Raw genomic sequence first — 22,485 nt, forward strand, 5'->3', positions numbered from 1 at the left:
ACTAATTTTGGCTCTCCGTTTGACAATTATTTTAGCTTGAATTTAACCTAGTATAAGATTGTAGCCTTGGGTTTTATTGCAAATCTAACACCTTTATTGTATACCTGACCTACATCTTTCATTTGTGGATTCCCTTGTGAGCACTAAATGTATCTGGCTATTAACACTCGGCCTGGGTGTCTGAATAAACATTGGATGCATAATTCAATCTTGGCATATTTTTCTCTTTTATATATTTTTCTCAAGGGGACTCTAGCTGCAGAATGTACTGAAGCAATCATTAATCTATCAGGATTTCATGTATCCCATCATGGAGCATTGAAAAGATTCTCTAGAGCTATGTTTTCCTATTTGTTATTTCCATGTTACAACATATCATGATAGCTAAAATATGCATAATATTCCCTATTCATCAAAAATATGAAGATATCTTTTTATAAAGCAGTGAATATTTCAAGGCTGTTTGGACATAGAGAACCATGTTAAACCTGAGTATCAGAAATACATCAATGGTGTCTCAGAATTGCAAGACACTCTTGTACTAGCTGTCAATCAATTTATATAAACATCATGCAAAGTAAATTGTGCTATCAAACCAGAGCGATTTGCTGTGGCCTTTGGTTTATGCCTGCATTTCAGTTTTGTTTTGTTGCTGTTATAAACCCATATTTGTGTTCAAGAGAGATCCTTGCTATATTCTAAAATAGAATACATCTTGAAAATCCTCTAGTGGGCAGATGTTCAGTTATGTTTGTAGAATGAACTGAGAGTCAGGCAGGCTTGATTATGCCAGTAATGCATACTGTATCTTTTATTTATTTAGTTACTCCGTTAAATAGATTTTCATCTTTTTGCTAAATATATCCAAGGTAAGTTTACAATTTAAAATAATGGCATGTAACTTCATGATTATAAGTTAAAACAAGAGCCTTCAAACTTGACAAGTTTAAGACTTGTGGACTTCAACTCCCAGAATTCCTGAGCTAACATGACTGGAGGAGGAATTCTGGGAGTTGAAGTCCACAAATCTTAAAGCTGTCAAGGTTGAAGACCCCTGAGTTAAAAGATCAAGGAAAATGAAAATGAATGTAGTGTTCTGTTCAAACATAATTTCATGCTGAGGAATGATCATATTTGCTTATGTATCAAAACAAGCATCATCTGAAATACTAGAAAAAAAATACTTGTAGTTCTATGGATGGGGTGGGAGACGGGGAATAATCAAAGGTTGCAGACTCTTGATGAAGATTAAGCCTAAAGATAGGCAATTTTGCTCAGGGACCACATTTTGTGTTTTCTGTCCCTCAACATCTCTTTGGCCTTTGAGGGGTTCAAGAGGACATGGCTGTTGATGCATGGTCTGTGAGGTGGTTATCCTTCAGATTTTTTTACTTCTCAAATTTTGCCATTTAGTTTTCATCTTTACAAAGCATACCAGAATAATATACCAACAATACTTCAATATAACCGACTTTCAGAATGTTAACATTGAAAGAAGGCAAAGCTATGGCATATTTAAATTTAAATGTATGTTTTGTATGGCTTAATGTGAGTTTTATGTGAGTTGGAATGGAATGAACACAGGGTAAATGGACTTGATCTGGAACTAGATGGATTTCTCCATTGCTTGTAATCCTAACTATTTTTGTGCATGGAAATCATTCCCCCCCAAAAAAAAAAAAGTAATGCTGTTACTATTTGGAACATTAAAAAGTGCCCTTCAATGCATTTTCTTTTTTTTTAATGAGATAATGAAATTAGGAAAAAAATTATAATCCTACCCAAAACCATACTGCTAAAATTCCAACTGGTTCCTGTGAAAGCCTTGGATTTGATTGTAGATCTCAATGCTATTCCTCTTTTATCCCTCCCCTTTGCCCCCCCAAACTTTCCACCCTTCTTTTGATTTTTACACATAGTTGGGGTTTTCTTGCGAGCTTCAGTCCAACTAATCTGGTTTTGCCAAAAGTTTTTGCTTTGTCTCTTGTTAGGGTACAAATTAATGTAACTCTTGTATAAATGTTAGCAGCAGCAAAAGCCCATCTGGCCCTGCAAATGATAATTTGAAATTCTTTCAGCATTTTATGACTTGAGGTTCTGGCAGACTTTAATTTGATTCTTCTAGGCTTCTGCCAATGTTTTTTTAAAAGTTAGAATAGAACTGAAACTCTTTTAGAGAGAAAAATATCTTGCCATTTCATTTTTTAATCTATTTCTATTATTACTGACATTTAAATTTAATTATAGAATAAAATTGCTTGGTTTGTTAAACAAGTGGTGCTGGTGCTGAATATCTGTTTTATAACAATATCAATTCTCTTTCTATATAATAATGTTAACTTTTTTCTTGGCCTTGTTTTGTTCAGAGCTGCCCAGAAACTTAACCTGTCCTCTTCAAAGAAAAAGAAGCATCATGCACCTTTGCTGAACTCCCATGGTGTCTCTATCTATGCCACAAATTTTAGTGGCATCCTGCAGATGTATCCTCCTCCAGCACCACCATGCCTTTTAAGAGCTGTATCAAAAGTCAAAGACAACCCAGGAATTGGAAAGGTATTTAAGTCTCTGTTTCCTAGTTGCTTCCTCAATATTAATTGGATAACCAAATGTATTTTGACTGGAATTAATCTGACCTAATCCAGAAAAACTGTTTGTTCCTGTTGACAAGAGTGTAATCCATGGTTACAGATTCCTGGTAGTTCAAAAGCAGATCATAATAGTTGGATAGACACAAATTTTAAATTGAATTGGCACCTTTTTGCTAAGCTGCATCTGAAAGCTGCTGCTGCGAAGAGTTTTTGAAGAGGTGCTGGTACATTGATCATAGGAGGTCTTTAGGGCTACACTGATACTATGGGAAACCTTTCTTGCCATTTTCTTATTCATGTCTAAAATTATGTGAATATTATTTGGCTATCATTATCTGTGCAGAATTCTGCACAGCCCTGAAGCTTAACCTCTCCTCCCCTTTACCCTTATGTGGTGTCACTATGGATACAATGTGTGCAGAGATATATTGAAGTTTTGCTGCAGTTACAAGGTAGGCCTTAATAACGGATTTAACTTGATGTTCATTCAGATTCATTCCTCTTCTTCCTCTAGACATCTTTTGATCCTTTTCAGCTCCCCTAGTTCTATAAACAATGAGGAATGTTGGGAGCAATGGACCAACAGAGGTCCCAGGCACGATTCTACTAAAGGCCTTGGACACCTCCCATATGACCAGGGCCTCAGCAGGAACATGCAGCAGAACTTTAGGTATATCCCTCAGTTCCCTTTGGCATCCCACCAAATCCATCGGTTGCTGGGGACAGACCAATTCAATAGGTGCTACCTCTCTTCAGAGGAAGATAAGAGAACCTCAAATTCACCAGGTGTGATCTAACCATGACAAAGGAACAGGAGTAGCTCTCCCCCTCAGGTCACATTGCCATTGCTCTGACAAGAAAACCATGTCTGGTTTGTGGCTACTGTTGCATGAATGACTTAGGATAGACCCATGGTTGCCATGGCGGCCCTGAACTCCTGAGCTGCCTCCAAGGCCAGGGAAAGCAAATGGATGATAAATTAAGGAGTTTTCACTGTCTTCTGTCTGCTAATTGATGTTCGTGGATGTGTCCTGCTAGTGTTATGCCTGTCTGCCCTACATAGTGGCTGCTACAGTCCTTACACTATATGTTGTAGGTGACTCCTGTTTTTTTTCTTTTTGGGCTACTAGGTCTTTGATTTACTTAAGATAGTTTGTAGGGCTTTGGTTGGTTGGTTGTTTCGGATACGCTTTTGATGTATGGCAGTGTTATCTTTTTCATAGTTTCCATTGGTTGTACTGTAGTGCATTGTGTGATCAGGCAATTTTTTATAAAGTTGTGTGGGTATCCATTTTGCTGGAATATGTTGTGTAGGTGGTCTGTTTCATTTTTCTGGGGTTCTTACATAGCTCCTCTTGTGGGAGGTTGGTAATAGAGCTTGTTACTTTGGTAATGGAGCATTTGGTTTGCATGGGTAGTCGTAGACTTGTTTTTAATTTACCACCATTTCCTCTGCTGATGAAAATATCCCGTATGTTGTTGTTTTCTTATTCCCTTGTGAATTTTACCCTTTTGAAGAAGTGGAAAGTTTCATGTCTTCTAGTTGTTCTTTTTTTACTATTATTATAACAAAAGTGTCTTCTACATACTGGATCCATACTTTCGGTTGCATGTTTGGGATGCTAAATGTTTGGAGTTCTTTAACACAGAGCCCAGAAACTATAACAGTTCCTTGGCTATACTTAGAATCAACCAAAATATAGGTATAACCATGTTGGGTAACAAAATGTCTGTAGGAAAACAACCAAACTTTGGAGCACCAAGGATTCCATAGTTCAATCCTGAGCAACATATATTCTTTTCTATTAGTTCTAGATATATCTGCATAACATAGAGTTTGATGTGAGAACAGCACCATAAGATTATTGAGGTTTTGTAGTTGAAATTCTGGAACATTTAATGCAGTTTATTAAACTTTGGAAAAGGGAGGGAGGGGAAAAGAAGTTTCTGTCTTTTATCTATATGTCTACCTGCCCACATCTGTCTGTCTGTCTATCTGTCTATCATCTATCTGTCTGTCTGTCTGTCTGTCTGTCTATCTATTGTCTCTATTTCACAGTTCAAGACAACTCTGAATGGCTAAGATAATGCAGAAGGACAGGAAGGAAAGGAAGGGAGGAATAAGGCAAGGAGTAAAGGAAGGTGGGAGGAAGGAAGAAAGGGAGAGAAGGAGGTTAAAAAGAACACAGAGAAGAAGGAAGGAAGGGGGAAGTTAGAAGAAAAAAGGGAGAGAGGAAAGGAAGGAGAGAGAGGATGGAAGTAAGTAAGGAGGGATGGGAAAGGAAATATGATAATGACAGAGTGACAGAGAGGCAGGGAAGAAAGGGAAAAAGAAGGAAGGAGGGGAAAAAAAGGAAGGAAGATTTATTCTGATGTTTCCTGCCAGCTTCCCACAAGGAAACTCAATGGGGAAGTTGGCAGGATGTTGGAAGTTGCTTCTGCTCCCATTCCTTCCCCCCATTTGCTTTGGTAAGGAAATATTTCTGAAGCAATAACCCAACACAGCACAGATTATCTAGTTTAATATAATTATAATCCACCTATTATCTAGAAGATCTTACAATGAATTACAGTACATAAAAACAAAGTAAAATAATACAACCAATTAAAACAAATAAAACATTTGTTAAAAATACAATATAAGACATAATGTAACAATAATATTAATGAGAAGGCTCTTAAGGGACAAAGGGCCTGGTCAGCTTGTCACTAAACTCCAAATGTGAGAGTAAAAAGTCAGTTCTTCATCAGATGATAGCAGTCCGGGGGCTCTTGGATTGTACAATTTGTGGACAAAAATTGTTTGGAACAGAGATAGCCAAAATTTTCTATAATCTATTTAGTGGGATGTTGGGCTCAGGACTTTGGAAGGTCAGTAGCAAGATGTTGATCAGGTTTGCTATAGATACTTTTCCACAATTCCAAGTGAGTTTTGCTCTGTGCATTTCTAACTCTTGCACTAAGGAAGCTAGCTGGGAATGCTAAGTATGTACATGATTTCTATTACAACCCCAATTGCAATGCTTCTTTGCTGCCATAAAAATTCTGACAACAGATTATTTTTGACTACTTAAGCACACGTGTGGAAAAGATGATCTGGGGAGATGCCTTGACTTGGATGTGGTGTGGAAACATATGTTTTTATGCAACAAATTAGTGCCCCCCCATTAGACATGTCATTCTTTTGGAATTTTTCTCTTGAGAAATAAGCAGCTTTGAAAAAATGTAATAAAAAAGCACAAGAACTAAAGAAACATATTATAACTTCCATGGATTTTCCCCCAGTGTACATATTTCTAAATTACATTGTCAGATAAAAGTTTGCTCTGTGATTGAACAAGAGAAAAGGTTAGTGCTTTATACTTCAAAAATGTGAGTGTTTTGGGAGACCTCAAAAATAAGTTGCATTAACATTTAAATTCGGTTATGGTAGAATTTATTCTCAGAATTATAGCACTAGAAAGGGTGTCATTAACAAAAGCTAGATTTGTCACCAGCTTTTATACTCTCCAGTTCCCTCTCAGTAATTTGAGGTCATTTTAGGCCTCTTTAGAGAGCTGACAAATATTAAAAAATATGCAATAATTATTTCCGCTCAATGTAGTTGGAATATTTTAAATATTTTTTACATGACACCACAGGGATAGAGGGGGGTATGTGTTTCAAAAAATCAGGATGGCAGCCACAACCACACACAATTGAAGCCCTGTCCCTTCTTAAAACATGACACACTTGATACATGCATCTTGACTTTTGTTGACTCTCATGATGTCCCTGCATGACACAATGTGCTATGAAGATGTCATTATGAAATACCTAATGATTTCCCTGGTAGATTTTATTAAAATTTATCCATAAATTTATGGATAATGGGATCCTGTAGTTTGTCTAAACCAGCGTTTCTCAACCTTGGCAAGTTGAAGATGGATGGATTTCAACTCCCAGAAGTCCCCAGCCAAATGGATTCATAATTGGTTGGCCAACCACACTATGTAGTCTTTAATGGAACTTCACTTACGTGGAGGAAACTATGCAGTGGGGTACCCCAAGGTTCCATCTTGGGTCCAGTATACTCAATAACTTCTTAAAAGATGTAGATGATGGTATAGAAGGGAAACTTGTCAAAGTTGCAGATGATACCAAGCTGGCAAGAACAGCCAATACTCCAGAAGATAGGCTCAATGCCCAGAAGGATCTTGACAGATTTGAACACTGGCCCTAGCTAACAAAACGAAATTGACTGTTGAGAAAAGTAAGGTTTTACACTTAAGCAAGAAACACTAATGCACAGGTATAGAATATGTGGCACCTGGCTCCATAGCAGTAACTGTGAGAAGGTTCTAGGATCTTTGTTGACAACCACTTAAATATGAGCCAGCAGTGTGCAGCAACAGCCAAAAAAGTCAACACAGTCCTAGGCTGCTTTAACAGAGGGATAGAATCAAGATCATATGAAGTGTTAGTACTTCTTTATAATGACTTGGTAAAACTAAACTTGGAATATTGCATCCAGGTGTTGAGACTCTAGAACCGTGATGGTGAACCTATGGCACACATGCCGGAAGTGGCATGCAGAGCAACTTCTGCTGGCATGCAAGAGGTCACCCGGAAGAGCCCCACTGTGCATGCATGTGCACCGCTCGCCCAACAACTGATTGTCGGGTATCTGGTGCACATGTGCAGGGACAAGGGTGCAAGGGAGATGCACATACATGCACAGAGATGCTCAGCGCACACATGGGGGTCTCGCACGCATGCGCAGAGATGCATGGTGCATGGGGAGATCACATTCGCATGCACAGAGATGTGCAGGATGCAGGGGAGTTGCACACACATGTACAGGAGGCGTGGGGGGTCCCCCATGCGCATTGCCTTCTAGGTGCTGAAACGCGAGTATGCATGTGAGTGCACGCGCAATTTTCGGCATGGGAGCCCAAAAAGGTTAGCCACCACTGCTCTAGAAAGAGTGCAGAGAAGAGCAACAAAGATGATTAGGGCATTGGAGGCTAAAACCTACAAAGAACAGTTGCTGGAATTGGGTATGTCTAATTTTACAAAAAGAAGGACTGGGGTGACATGATAGCAGTGTTCCAATACTTGAGTGGCTGCCACAAAGAAGAGGGAGTCAAACTTTTCACCAAAGCATCTGAAGGTAGGACAAGAAACAATGGGTGGAAACTAATCAAGGAGAGAAGCAACTTAGAACTAAGGAGAAATTTTCTGACAGTTAGAACAATCCATCAGTGTTATGGCTTGCCTTCAGAAGTAGAGAGTGCACCATCACTGGAGGGTTTTAAAGAAGAGATTGGACAACCATTCATCTGAAATGTTTCAGGGTCTCCTGTTCAGGGTTTGCACTAGAAGACTTCCAAGATCCCCCCCAACTCTGTTATTCTGTTATTTAGCTGGGTTTTATTTGAGTGATTTATTGCTTAAATAATGTTGGTTGGTTCATACAACAGGCAACCAAACTGGCGTACATGAATCAGATCTACACTTGTATTTGTCTTTGAAATAAAGTGATGTGATAATGCTTTGAAGACACTGCAGTTGTCTCATAGCCGTTGATACCATAAATATCTGGACGTGGACAAGCTTAGTGAAATTTCTTATGGTATATTTTATGTCCTTTTATATAAATCAATAATGCCAACAAATTAACTGAGGGCTGAACTCACTCTATAATAGGCCTGTCTATAGCCCATTAACCAAGTTTAAGAAATTGGCAGTCTTATATCCCTTTTAAAACTTAATTTACACTGAAGAATGCATATAGTCCTATTGATAAGATACCATGTGGCAAGTTACTTAGAAGTGCCAGTTATTGTAGCTCAGTTTTGTTAAAAGGCAATGATCTAGTGCAGTATAATAAAGAAATGGAATAATTTCTTTGTGCAGTCTCATTGAGCACTATTAAATTTAATGTCAAACGAGTAAGGAAGATGTTCAAAAACCTTTGCAACCAAAAGAAGTTAGATTATGCTCAGTTTCTGACACTAATGTGCTATTTAAGATAATTTATCAAATTCTGGTATTTAAAAAAAGACATCCTTTTTACAACAAGTGGTGCTCTGCATTCTAATGTGACTTTCTTTTCCCTCTTTCTGGAATTGTAGAAAACTTTTTTCAATGCAAAATGTTATTTTTCTTTGAACTCTATTAGGGACATGCTTTGTAATTTAGTGTCAATTACCAAACTAACAGGAGGTGCTAGTTTTAGAGGGCTGTAAAGCACTGTAAAGCTGTATATAAGTCTAAGTTCTATTGCTACTGCCATTCTGAAAGGCCCCCTCGATTTTTAAAACAACAGAGTAAAAGAGTTGGAAGGGACCTTGGAGGTCTTCTAATCCAATCCCCTGCTCAAGCAGGAAACCCTATAACCATTTGAGACAAATTGTTGTCCAATCTCTTCTTAAAAACCTCCACTATTGAAGCACCCACAACTTCTGCAGGCAAGTCGTTCCACTGATTAATTGTTCTAATTGTTAGGAAATTTTTTCTTATTTCTAGGTTGATCCTCTCCTTGACTAGTTTCCATCCATTGTTTCTTGTCCTATCTTCAGGTGCTTTGGAGAAATTTATTTATCTTTTTGTGTTAAGCAATATAAATCTCTCCCTCCCTCCCTCCCTCCCTCCCTCTCTCTCTCTCTCTCTGTGGGGGAACAGGAAAAAAAAACATGACTTAATATATCAATTGAGAAATCATATATTTACTTGTCTTTCATTTTTTTAAAATAACAATTGTTTTTTTAAAATCTCTTCTTGTCAGCCACAACTGAACACAGTTTACTAACCCTATATAGACTTTTTCTTCAACTGCTTGTATGTCCTCATCAGTTCTTCTTATGACAGTTGCTGGATGGATAACAAATAACTATGTAATTTTGTCATCTTTATTGCTACTTGTTTCCTAATAACTTCAGTGCAATTTCTACTATAAATCATTTCAGATCATGCCTGGATCTGATTTGGTCACCACCCTCCTCCCCTTTAAAGCCTGAAAGCATTTTGTAAAATTAGAATAATAGTAATCTCCATTATAGGATTGAAATTGGATGAAATAAAGTTTATCATGATGATATAAAATAATAAACCAAACTGCTTTTTGTTTACTGCATTGTATCAATGATTAATGCACACAAAACACATAGTCTCTCTAGTGAATGCCTTTAATGTATGAATCAAAAGGTGGAAAGTTGCAGAGGAATACATACTGCATTTCATTCTATACCTGTTTTTTTTAAAAGTGGTTTCATGCCAGCCTTTGGGGAAAAGGGAATCAATTGCCACTTAATACAGGTTATAGTTTGAAAAGAGTAACATGATAGTACTTCTTTTAGGTTCTCCCGAGAGAGTTTGATACAGTTGTTCTATTAGTTTAACAATGTTTGCATATAAAAGTGCCATAAGTAGAAGCAGTGAAGGATATCTGGGAACCAAATTTGCAAGTTATATACTTGTCAGTCAGTGGTAGGAATGTGGGTGATTGCAGATGGGAACATCTTAGAGTGCAGGAGTTAAGGAGAAGCAGAGTGGGACTGCTATATTCTTAAATTTTTCATATAAGGGAAAATAAGGGAAGAAAAGCAATTGGAAAAAGTCAGGGTTGAATTGTGGAGTCTTCTCTGAACTTGATTGTTTGCTAGCAGAGGTTTCACTATCCAGCTAGGTAACATCCTAAGGGGTTTGCTCCCTGTTTATAGAGTAACTTGCCTTGACAGTTTTCTTGGGGGCATGGTGTTCTCCTTCAAAAGAGACAATAAAAAACTAAGAAGGAAACAAAAAGACATCCTTTCCAACTGGAGCTAACATTTAACACCAGGCAAACAATCAAGCACAAAACAATAACCACAGACTTTGAAGCTGTGTCTACTGGATAAATGGCAGCCAGTTTCAAAAATAATGATTTTTGTGTCATAGTCCAGGATTTTATACTTGAACCTGTATACAAATCACTATACAGTATATAACAGAAATTTGGTTTCTGTCCATATGTTCTTGATATCAGGAATATAATCTAAGAGGGAAACGTAATTTTTTTCTTATTACTATTCAGTCATTAAGAGTTGGAAACAGTGGTGGGATTCAAATAATTTAACAACCGGTTCTCTGCCCTAAAGATTTCTTCCAACAACCAGTTCACCAAATTACTCAGAAAGTTAACAACTGGTTCTCCCAAAGTGGTGCGCACGAACTGGCTGAATCCCACCACTGGTTGGAAACCTTTGCAAATCTACTATAAATCACCCAAAGATCTAATAGTAGTGCTGCCATTTGCCTCTCCTTGCTTTAGAGAAATCATACAATATCTAATTTCAGCTTAGGATATTATGGCCCAAATTTATTTGTTTGCTTATTGATGGGTCAGCACTGTTAAAGAGTTTATCTACTCATATTATCATGTATGATAAAAGATAAATAAAATCAATCTCAAATCCAATGCAAGTTAAAACTCAAAATTACTTCCAAAATACTAAAATAATATTTGGTTCTAACTAGATCTCTGCTGAGAGAAATACAATTGGTTCAAATAAATGTTTAGCTAAATAAGCCAGCCTTTAGGACTATTCTTAAAGTGATGCGAAGTTTTAACAAACTTCAGAAGAAGCTACAAAAAAAGACCAATTCCTGGTCTTGAAGTGCAGATAACTGATACAGGTAATACAAGTTTTCAATTCCAGTAATTCATTCCCAAACCATTTAAGGCTTGAAAAGTAATATTTTCAATTTTATTGAAATACAGAATATTCAACTCGTTTGTTATTTCCACTTCATGTTATAACCTCAGTCTCCAGTCTGGAACCCTGGAAGGAATAAGGGTGAACAAATTGAGTCTCATCAAGAACATATTCTGGTAGAAAAATGGTAGATAACCCATAATGGAGGGATACAGCTGATCTTAGAAGCATTTGCTATTCCCTAAGAAGTCTTCACTGGATGCCAGGTTCTAGCAGTCAGTTTTTCAAAGCTAGGTCAAGGCAAGATATGGTTTGTATTTCACTGGGGACCACCAAGATTCCCATAAATGTAGATTATATTAGAAAATGTCCCCTCCCCCCAAATCTTGACAGGATATAATGCTAACTAGTGTCCATATTCTCAACAGTTTTCCTAGGCTGAAGTCCATTTCCCTGCTACCCCTGTCTGGAAAGCCTGACATAGCCTCAAAATAATAGAATGTATTATAGAATCATAGAACAGGAAGGAACCTCAGAGGTCTTCTAGCCAAACCCCTACTCAAGACAGGAATTTTCTACCATTCCAGTTAAGTGGTTGTCCAGTCTATTTTCGAAAACCTCCAGTGATGGAACAGCTACAACCAGGGAGGGGTGGGCTTCAAAAATTTTAGCAATGGGTTCTCTGCCCAATTGCTGGGTGGGCGTGGCCATGGTGGGTGTGGCCTAGTCGGCCTCCTGCACCACAGTGGGCTCCTTTGGCCCTCCCTGGGCTCCTTTGAGGCTTTCTTTAAGTCTCCGGAAGAGTGAAAATGGCCTCCCCGGGCTCCAGAGGCTTTCTGGCAGCTTCCGGAACTTCCAGGAGGCCCATTTTTCACCCTTCCCAAGCCTCCATGTGTGCCCTCCACTTACCTGCATCCAAAACGGGATGCGTGGGGACTCCTGAGAGAGGCAGGGTGGGCGGGGCCAGCCAGGAGTGGGATTCGGGGGTTCTCCGAACAGCACAGAATCTTAGGTAGGGGCTCTTCCGAACCTCTGTGAACCCCCAGCAGCCCACCCCTGCCTACAACCCCAGACTATTGATGTATTGATTAATTGTTCATACTGTCAGAAAATTTCTCCTTCCTTCTAGGTTGTGCCTCTCTTTGACAAACTTCTACACCTTACTTTTTGTCCTGTCCTCTGGTGTCCTAGAGAATAAGTCAACCCTCTCTTCTTTGTGACAGCCCCTCAAGTACTGGGAGGCAGTTATCATGGCCCCTCTGATCCTTTCCTTCAATAGGCTGGACATACCTAGGTCCCACAACTGTTTGTCATACGATTTAACCTTTAGACCCTTCATCATCTTCGTGAATGTCACCAATAAGTTGAATGGAAGTTCCAGGAGAGTGGCACTATTTAGCACGAGAAGCATTGATTTGCTGGTTGCATGGCTGAGTTATGGTAATTCACTGTGCAATTTCCCCTTCATACTTTTCCCCCCCATGCCCAGCCTGTGCTTCTACATGGCACATAGCTCTCTGGCTTTGTTGGTTAGCATCTTGAGCACCTACAAAATACTGCCGAAGGTTGCAGCACCTAGAGTACAGAAACCAAGGAAGAAAGCTTTATATCTCAGTGATAATACATGTATTTTAAATGTATTCTAAAAGGAGAAGTGGAAAAATAGTTGGAAAACCTGGATGTTCATTTGCAATCAACGTAGATAAGACAGTAATCTAATGTAGTGTAAAAATAGTAACTTCCTGCATTCCATCTGGCCTTTGTGTTCAGTATAATATTTTCCATATATGTGTTTCTATCAGTCTTAATTGCTCCAAAAATGAAAATGAAATTTAAATCCTTTTTTGGGCTCTTCTTTACATGTTTTGTTGCATATGTTAATATGAATGTTTACGAGAGTGTTGGTCTGATTTGATTTCATTTTAGCATCAGCTTAACATGTCCTTAAAATGATAGGAATAGAAGCATTTCAAAGTGTGTCTGTGTTGTTTCTGTAACCTTCTGTCTCCCAGCTATTTTTATTTATTTTTAAAGGGTAGTTTTGTACGGTGGTAAGATTTTCTTCCCTAATCCTGCTGAGCCACCCCACCCACCAGCACTTCTCTCTTGGACTCAGACTGAAATGTATAAATCTGAGAAGTTCAGCAGTTTAATGTGAACCTACCATGTTTAAAACCCACAAGAATTACCAAAGCAGTTAATTAGCAAGATAGTTTTGTGATTTGCATAATACAGACAGCCTCATGAATAAAGACAAGCATCCATTCTTATGAGGATGCTTAGAGTGGTTGCCATGCATGCATTTGTTTTAGGATAATTTGCAGGAATTATAATTTGTTTGTAGAAGAACCCTTACAGCTTGATTTCTAAATACGCTGATTATGATCATGCAGTTAACATAACCAACAACCTGAAAAATATGTCTGGCGTATTGTTCTCTACCCTGTAACAAAACAGAAGGAAACTGTATTAAAGTCATTTAAAAAGACATAGAATGAATCCACCAGATTAGGAGGAGGTAAATCCTCTACTCCTCCATCCCTTAACTGTCACCGTTATGTTTTACCAAGTGAGGGCATCTATTTTGGGAAGACCTCCAACATTTACAAACATGTGTATGTTTGTTTCCTTGAGCTTTAAGGGAAATGAAACTTACATTCAAATACCTGGGTAGTCTTCATTGTATATGCTGTTCTCACCATGTATGTGAGAGGTCTCTGTCATCATGCTAAATTCAGTGCATTTTTGGAAGACCTTCCTTAGGGCTTTTTGTCTGCTATGGGCTACAAATATTATCCTTTATTGAATAATGCTGGTTTGGTACCATGAGGACGATAGAACCCAAATCTAAAGTCCAATTCAATAAAACAACCCCTTGTTTGTTTAACAGTTTGTCCATGGAGAACCAAGGCAGATAACACTCATCTTCTGGGCTGACCTATGTCTTCCTGATGTAACTGTTAATATCTTTATTAATTCTGGCGTTACTCTCCAGTCAGTAAAATATCTGCATTTGACAGCAATTGGCATCTCTTTTCAAAACAGTTTGCAGAGAGGACCAAATCTTAAACTGCAGGTTTAGATTCTTGCTAACAGAGAAATATATATCAATACAAAGAGTTGCCCCAAATGATTTACTTATCTACCAGATTACCTGGACGTGATTGTTATCAGATCAATCCCTTTTCTGTATAGTTCCCTTTATGACAACTGAAATAAAAGTTGATATTATTTACTTGCTCTTTCATGCAAATCTAATTTCACTGGTGGAAGTGTATGTGAGGAAAAACCTAAAAAAAGGGGAGGTGGGAAATATCCTGGTACCATATCTCCTGTAGGAAAATAGTCTCCATTTGTTCCAAGTATTGTTTAAAGGGGGTATCTACAAGCTCGTTCTGACTCTAGTTTCAAGGGATGTCATTAATATATTCAGGGGCCCTGGGAACCAATCAGTCGGCAATGTTCACAGTCTGCTTCTGGCAAATTTTAGGAAGATGTACAAGACTATAGGGATCTTGTTTCATTCATGAAAGCACGAGTTTGCTTTCATGAATGAAATCTGTCTGTTTTATCGAACCATTTTCTGAAGCTCCCCTTAATCTTCCTCAGAGCCCTGGTGGCACAGTGGTTAAAAGTGTAATATTGCAGGCAAACTTTGCCCACAGCCTAGAGCTTGATCCTGACTGGCTCAAGATTGACTCAGCCTTCTATCCTTCCAATGTCAGCAAATTGAGGACCCAGTTTGTTGGTGGCAACATGCAAATACATTGTAAACTGCCCAGAGAGTCATGTAAAGTGCTATGGGGCAATATATACAGTAAGTCTAAATGCTACTGCTATTCCTCAGTGAGAGAGTTGGTGGGAGTATGTTGAATTTGTTCATAATCAGATTCATCTCTGTTGTTACTGCATAGTCATCTAGTTTCAGTGTGCTATTCCTCATTGGGGGTAGGGGTTGCCTATATTGCAATAGATTGATTTGCTATGACAACCTGGTATAAGATTTTATAGTGTATTTGAAACATAGCTTCTCACTTTCTAAAACAATAATTTTAAAGAAGCAAGTTCTCAACAGCAGCTTCTCTTTTATGATCCTTTCACTTAAATGCTGTTTAACCATTATGGAACAAAAGATGGATGAGAGATTAGATATTTATACCTGTATAATTTTTTTCTTGAAATCTCCTAAGCTTGGTCAGATGTTATAGTGGCAGAGGTAAGTTCAAAGAAGATATTGATGATTTCTAGTAAATAGAAGAATTTTATAATTATTCAAATTGTGTGTGCTTGCACATTTGGTGTGAAATGCATACCAGGAACTTCGTATCTTTATCTGCATGAGTAGATCAACTTTGTGCAAAAAATGTACAAATTCTAAGCTTCTTAAGACATATCTGAGCATTTTTGTACAGAATCAGCAGTGCTTTTCTCTTAAAATGAAGTCATTGCCACTGCATAGAGAAATACAAATCTTATAATTTATTATAATTAAGATTTATTAATTATAAATAATTAACTAAACAAAAAATGAATACATCTCAGGTCTGGTGTACTCATACTTTTTAAATTTGTGTAGCTTTCAGTGTGCACAAATGAGATTGCATATCGGTGGAAGAAATGTTGACTTGCAATGAATTATGTAAATTAGAGTCTTATACATCTTTTTTCTTCCTTGAAATTGCTAGTTTTGTGCCACTGGTTTTGCATCTTTTATTTTCTTTGCTCCACGTAAGTGCATGGCAATAGCCTTATGTACTCCAGCCTGGTTTTTTTTTAAATCTCTCTTGCTGTAGTTGAATGGATAGGTTGTGACCTTCAGGGAAGCACCTTCATCCCTAAAGCAATGAATAGTGATTGAAGGATTTTCTTCAGTTTCTAGTTATTGGCCTGTGGGGTTTAAAGAAACTATTTTTTCTTTGAGATCTCCCTTTGATCTCCAGCCTCCTCCTCCTCCTCCTCCTCCCCTCCTCCTTTCAGGGTTACTTACTTTAAAAACCCCATCTGATGATGGCCTCAGATCTCCCTCCAGATGTGGGGTAGGGAATTAAAAGAAAAAGAGATGCCATGTATTTGATCCACAAACACATGGAACATGCTATTTTTAAGGAGTTTTCTTTGTTCTTTTCTGGTCCTTGTTTGAGATACAAGAGAGAACTGATAGGATTTGGAGAAAAGAATATGTCTTAATCTTTGGGTTGTAATATGTACGTGGCTAACCAATGACATAAATGCAGGAGAAATGGTTCCTCTGATATCTGAAACAGGGCTAGAATGTTTTACAATATTTACTATTAATCTGTTTGCTGTAGAGCCATTAGCTGTATTCAACATCAGACTCAATCCCTTTCTGTTTCCATCTTGGTCTCTCCCTTTCTCACATACAGGTGTACATAGACAGGCATACAAAAATGGGAATTATACTTGAATTACTCATATATATTTATGAAAAAGTATATGTTCCCCAGCCCATAAAATTTAAATGGAAGAGATTTACTATCATTTCTATTCGCATTCATGTTTAAAAGCAGCAGGGTAGAAACTATTTTCCCATCTATTTCTTGTACTGATAGTTTCTTAAAAAGAGGGGGTGGAGAGACTTGCAAATTGTTCTTCCAAAATCCAGTTTTTAGATATGAACAGTTAAAATTGTGATAAAGCAATGATCTTTTCTCACTGTATAATCAGAGAAGTTGGCGTATCCTACTTATTTCTGTGGCCAATTCCTGTCAGGTCCTGATTCAAATTTTGCAGTCAGGATATGGTTCTTGTTTTCTTTCCGTTTCTGTCATTTGCTCTTTTGGATACTGTATTTTTCAAGCCTGCCAATATGCCTCAGAAACATTTAATTGGGTTGGAAAAGTCTTTTCTTATTTCCTAGATAAGCCAAGGGACATAAATGCTGTGAATCTGACATTCTTCATGTAGCATAACTGAAGACCCTGCCTGATTGAGACAATCTGTTAGATTCTAGTTGCTGAGAAAGTCAGTTTTGGTTCACCTTTTAAAAATCTCAGTTGTATTGGAAGATCAGTTTGTTCTGCTGTTGACATCTAACATTCTCCTAAGGTCAGTCAGGGTAAAATCATGATGATTGAAGTGAGCATTGTTGTAGCATTGATAAATGCCAGCTATCAAATATAAATAGAATATGCATAGCTACAGTTCCTTATACTTCAGTGCTTTTTTTGAATTGATATCCTCTTTGTATATTTATTTAACATAAAATGTTACTTACTTGGCCCCTTGGCAACATTCCCAAGGTCAAAGGAACCTCTCTAACATATACTGGTAGAAGCTTCATTCAGCTTTTGTTGGAAAGTAGTCTTGAATGTGTCACCTACAATAATTACTTTCATTTTGAAGCAATTGCTTATTTTATTTTAAGGTTCAGTTATTTTCTAGGACTGTCATGTCATATTCATATCACATAGATGGTGAGGGAGATGGAGCAGGGAAAGAAACCTAAATGCTAAAAAAAAAAGATAGTGACTTCCCAAAGCTAACATGTTTGATGAATATTGTATTCCTGGTAGTGAAGTGTTTTTAGCCAAAAAGATTTCAGTAGATAATTAATCTTGATGTTTTCCATAAAAATAATGTTCCAATCTGCACATTGGGAAATATTTCATAGGACAGGTAAATATATAATATATTTAGAGATGGCAAAGCATCCTGAAGTCATGTTCTTTTTAAAGAAATCTTGAGCTTCTGGTCCTGTACAGAAGCTCAAAAATATTGGCAGAAAATTAGAATTTGGCTGGAAGAAATGACAAGAGAGCAGATTGAATACAAACCAGAGTCCTTTTTGTTAGGGATCTTTGACAAACAAATATCAAAAAAAGCAAAATACATAATAATACACATTTTGACAGTGACCAGATTAGCTTTTGCCCAATGTTGGAAGCAGCCTCAGGTTCCATCAGAGGAAATGATCATTCAAAAAATTTCAAGTTGTGCAGAAATGGACAAATTAACTTTGGTACTAAAAAATAAAGACACCTCAATATACTACAATAGCTGGAACTGCTGGTACAAATGGATAGACCAAAGATAGATTTTACACTATAAGGTAAAAGAGGATAGGATAAATTCATAGTAGTGATATACAGATATATGTAAGGATTAGGTGTGTGTATATGGCATAAATTAAGGGTTAAAAAAAAAGAGATCTTACAAACTGTTGAAGATGAGAATGTTTTTAATTGTTTTCTATTTTTTCTTTCTATTTTCTTCTCCTATTTTTTCTTTTCTCTTCTTCCATTTGTGTATGTGTTGTTGGTTTGTTTTAATTGTAAAATCAATAAAATTTATTTATATAAAAAAGAAAGAAATCTCTTTCTATGGTCAACACATTTCAATTAATCCAGCATATTTTTGGCTAGAAATATAGTATGCAGTATTTGTGCATGTATATTCTTTTTATCTGAAGTATAAGTAAAGTAAAACAGTAAATTGGAAAAGGGAGAGAGGTTATTTCTCTGACTGAGAGAACAGAACGTGACTGAGCTAAAGTCTCTCATTCAGTTCTGTAATTGAATAGAGGTTGAATCTGAGTTTTTCTCATCCGAATCCTATATATTAAACTTTACATAATGCTGGAATTGCAGTGCAATTAATATTTATTGATATACTACCTTGAACATGGAGGTCACTTTTAGCTCTTGTGATTCATTATCGCTGGTAGAACTACCTCTCATGAATTTGTCTTTTCCTTCTTCACATCCATTGAAGACAACAGCTGCCGTTGTATACTTGTAATAGCAAATTCCTCCATATATTTTAGACTGAGTAAAACATGAATGCACAAGGCTACCTACTTTTGGCCTTTTTATTTCTCCTTTGTACATTATTACATAATGTTCTGATCATGATATATTGAAGTTCATTGGGTAGTAAGCACCTACACTGATGCAAGCGGTAGAATATGTAAAGATTTTATGGGAAAATTATGTTTCAAATGATATGATCAATAATATATATTTTTCGGCAGGCTAATTAATTCAAGCTTAAGATACAGGCTGTAACTCAGTGGAAGAAGACATGCTGTGCATATGAAAGGTCAAAATCAGAAAAATCTTAGAAAGATTCTTGTATGAAATCCTGTCAGATAATATATACAGTTCGGTAGACAGCTAGATGGATGCATGGTCTCATTCAGAGCTGTATTAGCACTGTAAAGCAAGGATTTGAGGTATGATGTTGTTATTTACTTGTAACTGGACTAAAATCTATATTTTTGTAATGATTTTTAGGTGAAGGTAATGATGAGAATTTGCCCATCACAAGGAACACACAACACATCGGAATCTATGTCATTTCTGAAGGTAGATTCACGAAAAAAGCAGATCACACTTTATGATCCATCTACAAGTGGCTGTAATGCAAGTCACCGAAGAGGAGCTGTGGCTGTCCCAAAGATGTTTGCTTTTGATGCAGTGTTCCCCCAGGATGCTTCCCAGGTACCAAAACTGAACATGTAAAGCTGATAATTTGAGTTGCTGCCATGCCATTTAATTCTGGTGAGAGAGTTCTTTTACAGTATTTTTTTTCCTTTGAATTAGTTGGTTTAATTACTGGGAAGACATGCTAATTAATAGTCAGTTTGCAAGGCCTCACGCTGTTTTAATTTAGCCCAGATGTGAAATTAAGAAGCAATATCTGTAGAGGTAATTCTGTTCAGTGATTATATTCCTACTATGTTTCTTGTGTGGTTTAAAGCAACATATACATGTAGCTTGTTACTTCCATAGTATCCCTTTTTAGTTGTAATTGTAGCATAGCATTTATAGGTTTGGGCTTATATGTACCATTATGAGAGATCATCAAATATTTTTTTGATTGTGGAAGGATGGAATTAATGGATAGTCCAGTTTTTTTGAAGTATGTTGACTTCAATTCCCATAATCCCTAGCCCATAGGAGCTGGGAAAATCTGGAATGCTGCAATAGTTTTCATATAGTTTTTGAGAAAATATGTTATGGTCGACTGTCCTTCCTAAAAAATGGCTGCCCATCATTGCCAACCTTTGAGATGAGGCATGACATTAGAATAATGATCCATGTTTAAAACAGACCCTCGGCCTGCAGTTTTATGCATGTGCATTTGAAGAATGATACTGCATATCCATACAAAAAAAGGCCTTACAAAATGTCCTGGGACCCTACATTAGAAGGATTTTTTAATGAATTTTGTATGTTTTTCACAATACACAAATTAGTGTCCCATTGGAGACAATTGGAAGATTGAAATAACCTGTTTTTGAAAGTAGAGCTGAGAGTGGCTGTTTCACTAGTTTTGTTGCTTTCTCTATCAACATAGTCCAATTCATGGAAATAAAAACAAACAAGGAAGAGAATTTGGAAGACTGTTCTCCTTCAACCACTGTGGAACACTCCCCCCCATTACTCCTTTGTTCTTTGTTTTTTGCCCTGACTGAGAAATAACTCACCATTCTCCATAATTCTTGCCATTCCTTCTTCCTTTCTCATTCAGATGAGAAAGAGAAAATGTGCTAAAATGTACTAAAACGGTTACAAAGAAATCAGCTATGCTTTTTTTCTACATATATAAGTGCCCAATATATCATGAGCTTGCTGTTTGATATTCATTTACATGTAAATGGACATTGGATCCCCCCTTCTCCCATCCCCCCTCTCCCCAATTCTGATGGCATGGTCAATGGAAGGGACTTGCAGCATACCTTCCATGTTAGACCTGGTGGTTTAAGTGGAAACAATGGGAGAAGACTGCATTAACATCATATACTAACCTTGATTTAAGCTTTTTGGTGGCTTGGCATCCTGCATAATCCTAGACTGCTTGGTTAGAATATAGTACAGTATATTGTGGAAACTCAGAAAATAAGTCAGTTCAGTAATACAATTAAGTCTGGCATGTAAATGTACTCTATCTTGCCAGTTTATCTGGTTAGTTGAAACATTCCACGAGCATGTTATATTGCTAAGGTAGAGACATGAGGTCAGGTGTCAGTAGATTTTATGGCTCCCTTTCCTTTCTGTTGTGACATGAATTTCCTTTGCATTTTTCAAGTAGCCTTGATTTTGATTAAGAATTAGAGCTGCCTGTGGTTTATCAATCTGTGTTTTCTACCTGATCAAAATTTGAAATGTGGGCTTACCACTAATTTGTACATTGTTTTTATGAGTCGAGATAGTTGTTATTTATCACAATATTTATCTGAAATGAGGAGCTAAAGTTAGTTTATGTAGCTACTTTGTTAGCCTTAAATTTACAGCATATTAGTGATGCAACCCTTGGCTGTAATTATGGTTGTCGGGAGAAAAATGGCAATGAAGCATAGGTTTAGCACAGGAGCTGGTGTTTGTCTGAAGAGAACCAGGCCAAATACATATGGTACAGCAGACGGTTGCTGTCCTGAATGGCTCCCTGGCCAGTAAAGAAAACATAAAGCTGGCAGGAGATGACACATGCATCTGAAACTCAAAAGGAGTAACAGAACCTGTGTGCCTAATGCAGACTTCTATTTCCTGTATGGTTCCATTACATTTGATTAAAAGAAATCTGTTCTCTCCCCATTGAACAGCATTTCTCTTCCTTTCCCCAGTACACAGACGAGACTTAAAAGCATGTCCTTTGTGTCTGTGTGTATTCTAGGAGATGTGGTTTTCATCATTAAGATTAAAAGTTCCAAAAATTTTCATTTGGGGTGAAATGAAATTCATTTGTTTGTGGGTGTTTCCTTCTAAGTGTCCTTGGCAGTATATAGCCTTTGCTATAGTGGAAAATATACTCAGGTGTAGGATAAGGGTAAAGGTTTTTTTCTATCACAAGACTCTCACTTGACACACCCACATCAGAGGTGGTATTCAGCAGGTTCTGACCAGTTCTGGAGAACCGGAAGCGGAAATTTTGAGTAGTTCGGAGAACCGGTGGTAACTTTCCCCCAGGAGAGGGGAGGGAATGGAGATTTTACAGTATCCTTCCCCTGCCATGCCCACCAAATCACACCCACCAAGCCATGCCCACAGAACCAGTAGTTAATTTTTTAAAATTCTACCACTGACCCATACCTAAGCCCTTATAAACAGAACACTGACATCCCCTAAACTCCACTGAAAATGTTCCCTAGCTTGGTAATGAAATGTCTGGAAATCAACCCACAAGCTCAGAGAGCGAACCTTTATGTCAACTCATAAAACATTTCTATGGCTGTTTTATAGTTGCCAACAGAAAGAGAG

The 22,485-nt window shown here is 37.4% G+C and overlaps 1 protein-coding gene across 5 annotated transcripts in view; it reads left to right on the forward strand.

Moving 5' to 3' along the window:
- KIF26A (kinesin family member 26A) overlaps positions 1–22,485 on the forward strand; it is a 174,545-nt gene that overhangs the window by 132,453 nt on the left and 19,607 nt on the right. For all 5 annotated transcript variants that reach the window (XM_087952243.1, XM_087952240.1, XM_087952242.1 and 2 more), the window contains exons 5-6: positions 2,367–2,553; positions 19,519–19,725. In XM_087952243.1, the coding sequence (XP_087808369.1) occupies positions 2,367–2,553; positions 19,519–19,725 (394 nt within the window). The remainder of the gene's footprint in view (positions 1–2,366; positions 2,554–19,518; positions 19,726–22,485) is intronic.

The sequence above is a fragment of the Notechis scutatus genome, chromosome 1, assembly GCF_049901735.1.
Source record: "Notechis scutatus isolate UNSWTSFEM ecotype Mainland chromosome 1, rNotScu1.2, whole genome shotgun sequence".
Classification (NCBI taxonomy): Eukaryota; Metazoa; Chordata; class Lepidosauria; order Squamata; family Elapidae; genus Notechis; species Notechis scutatus.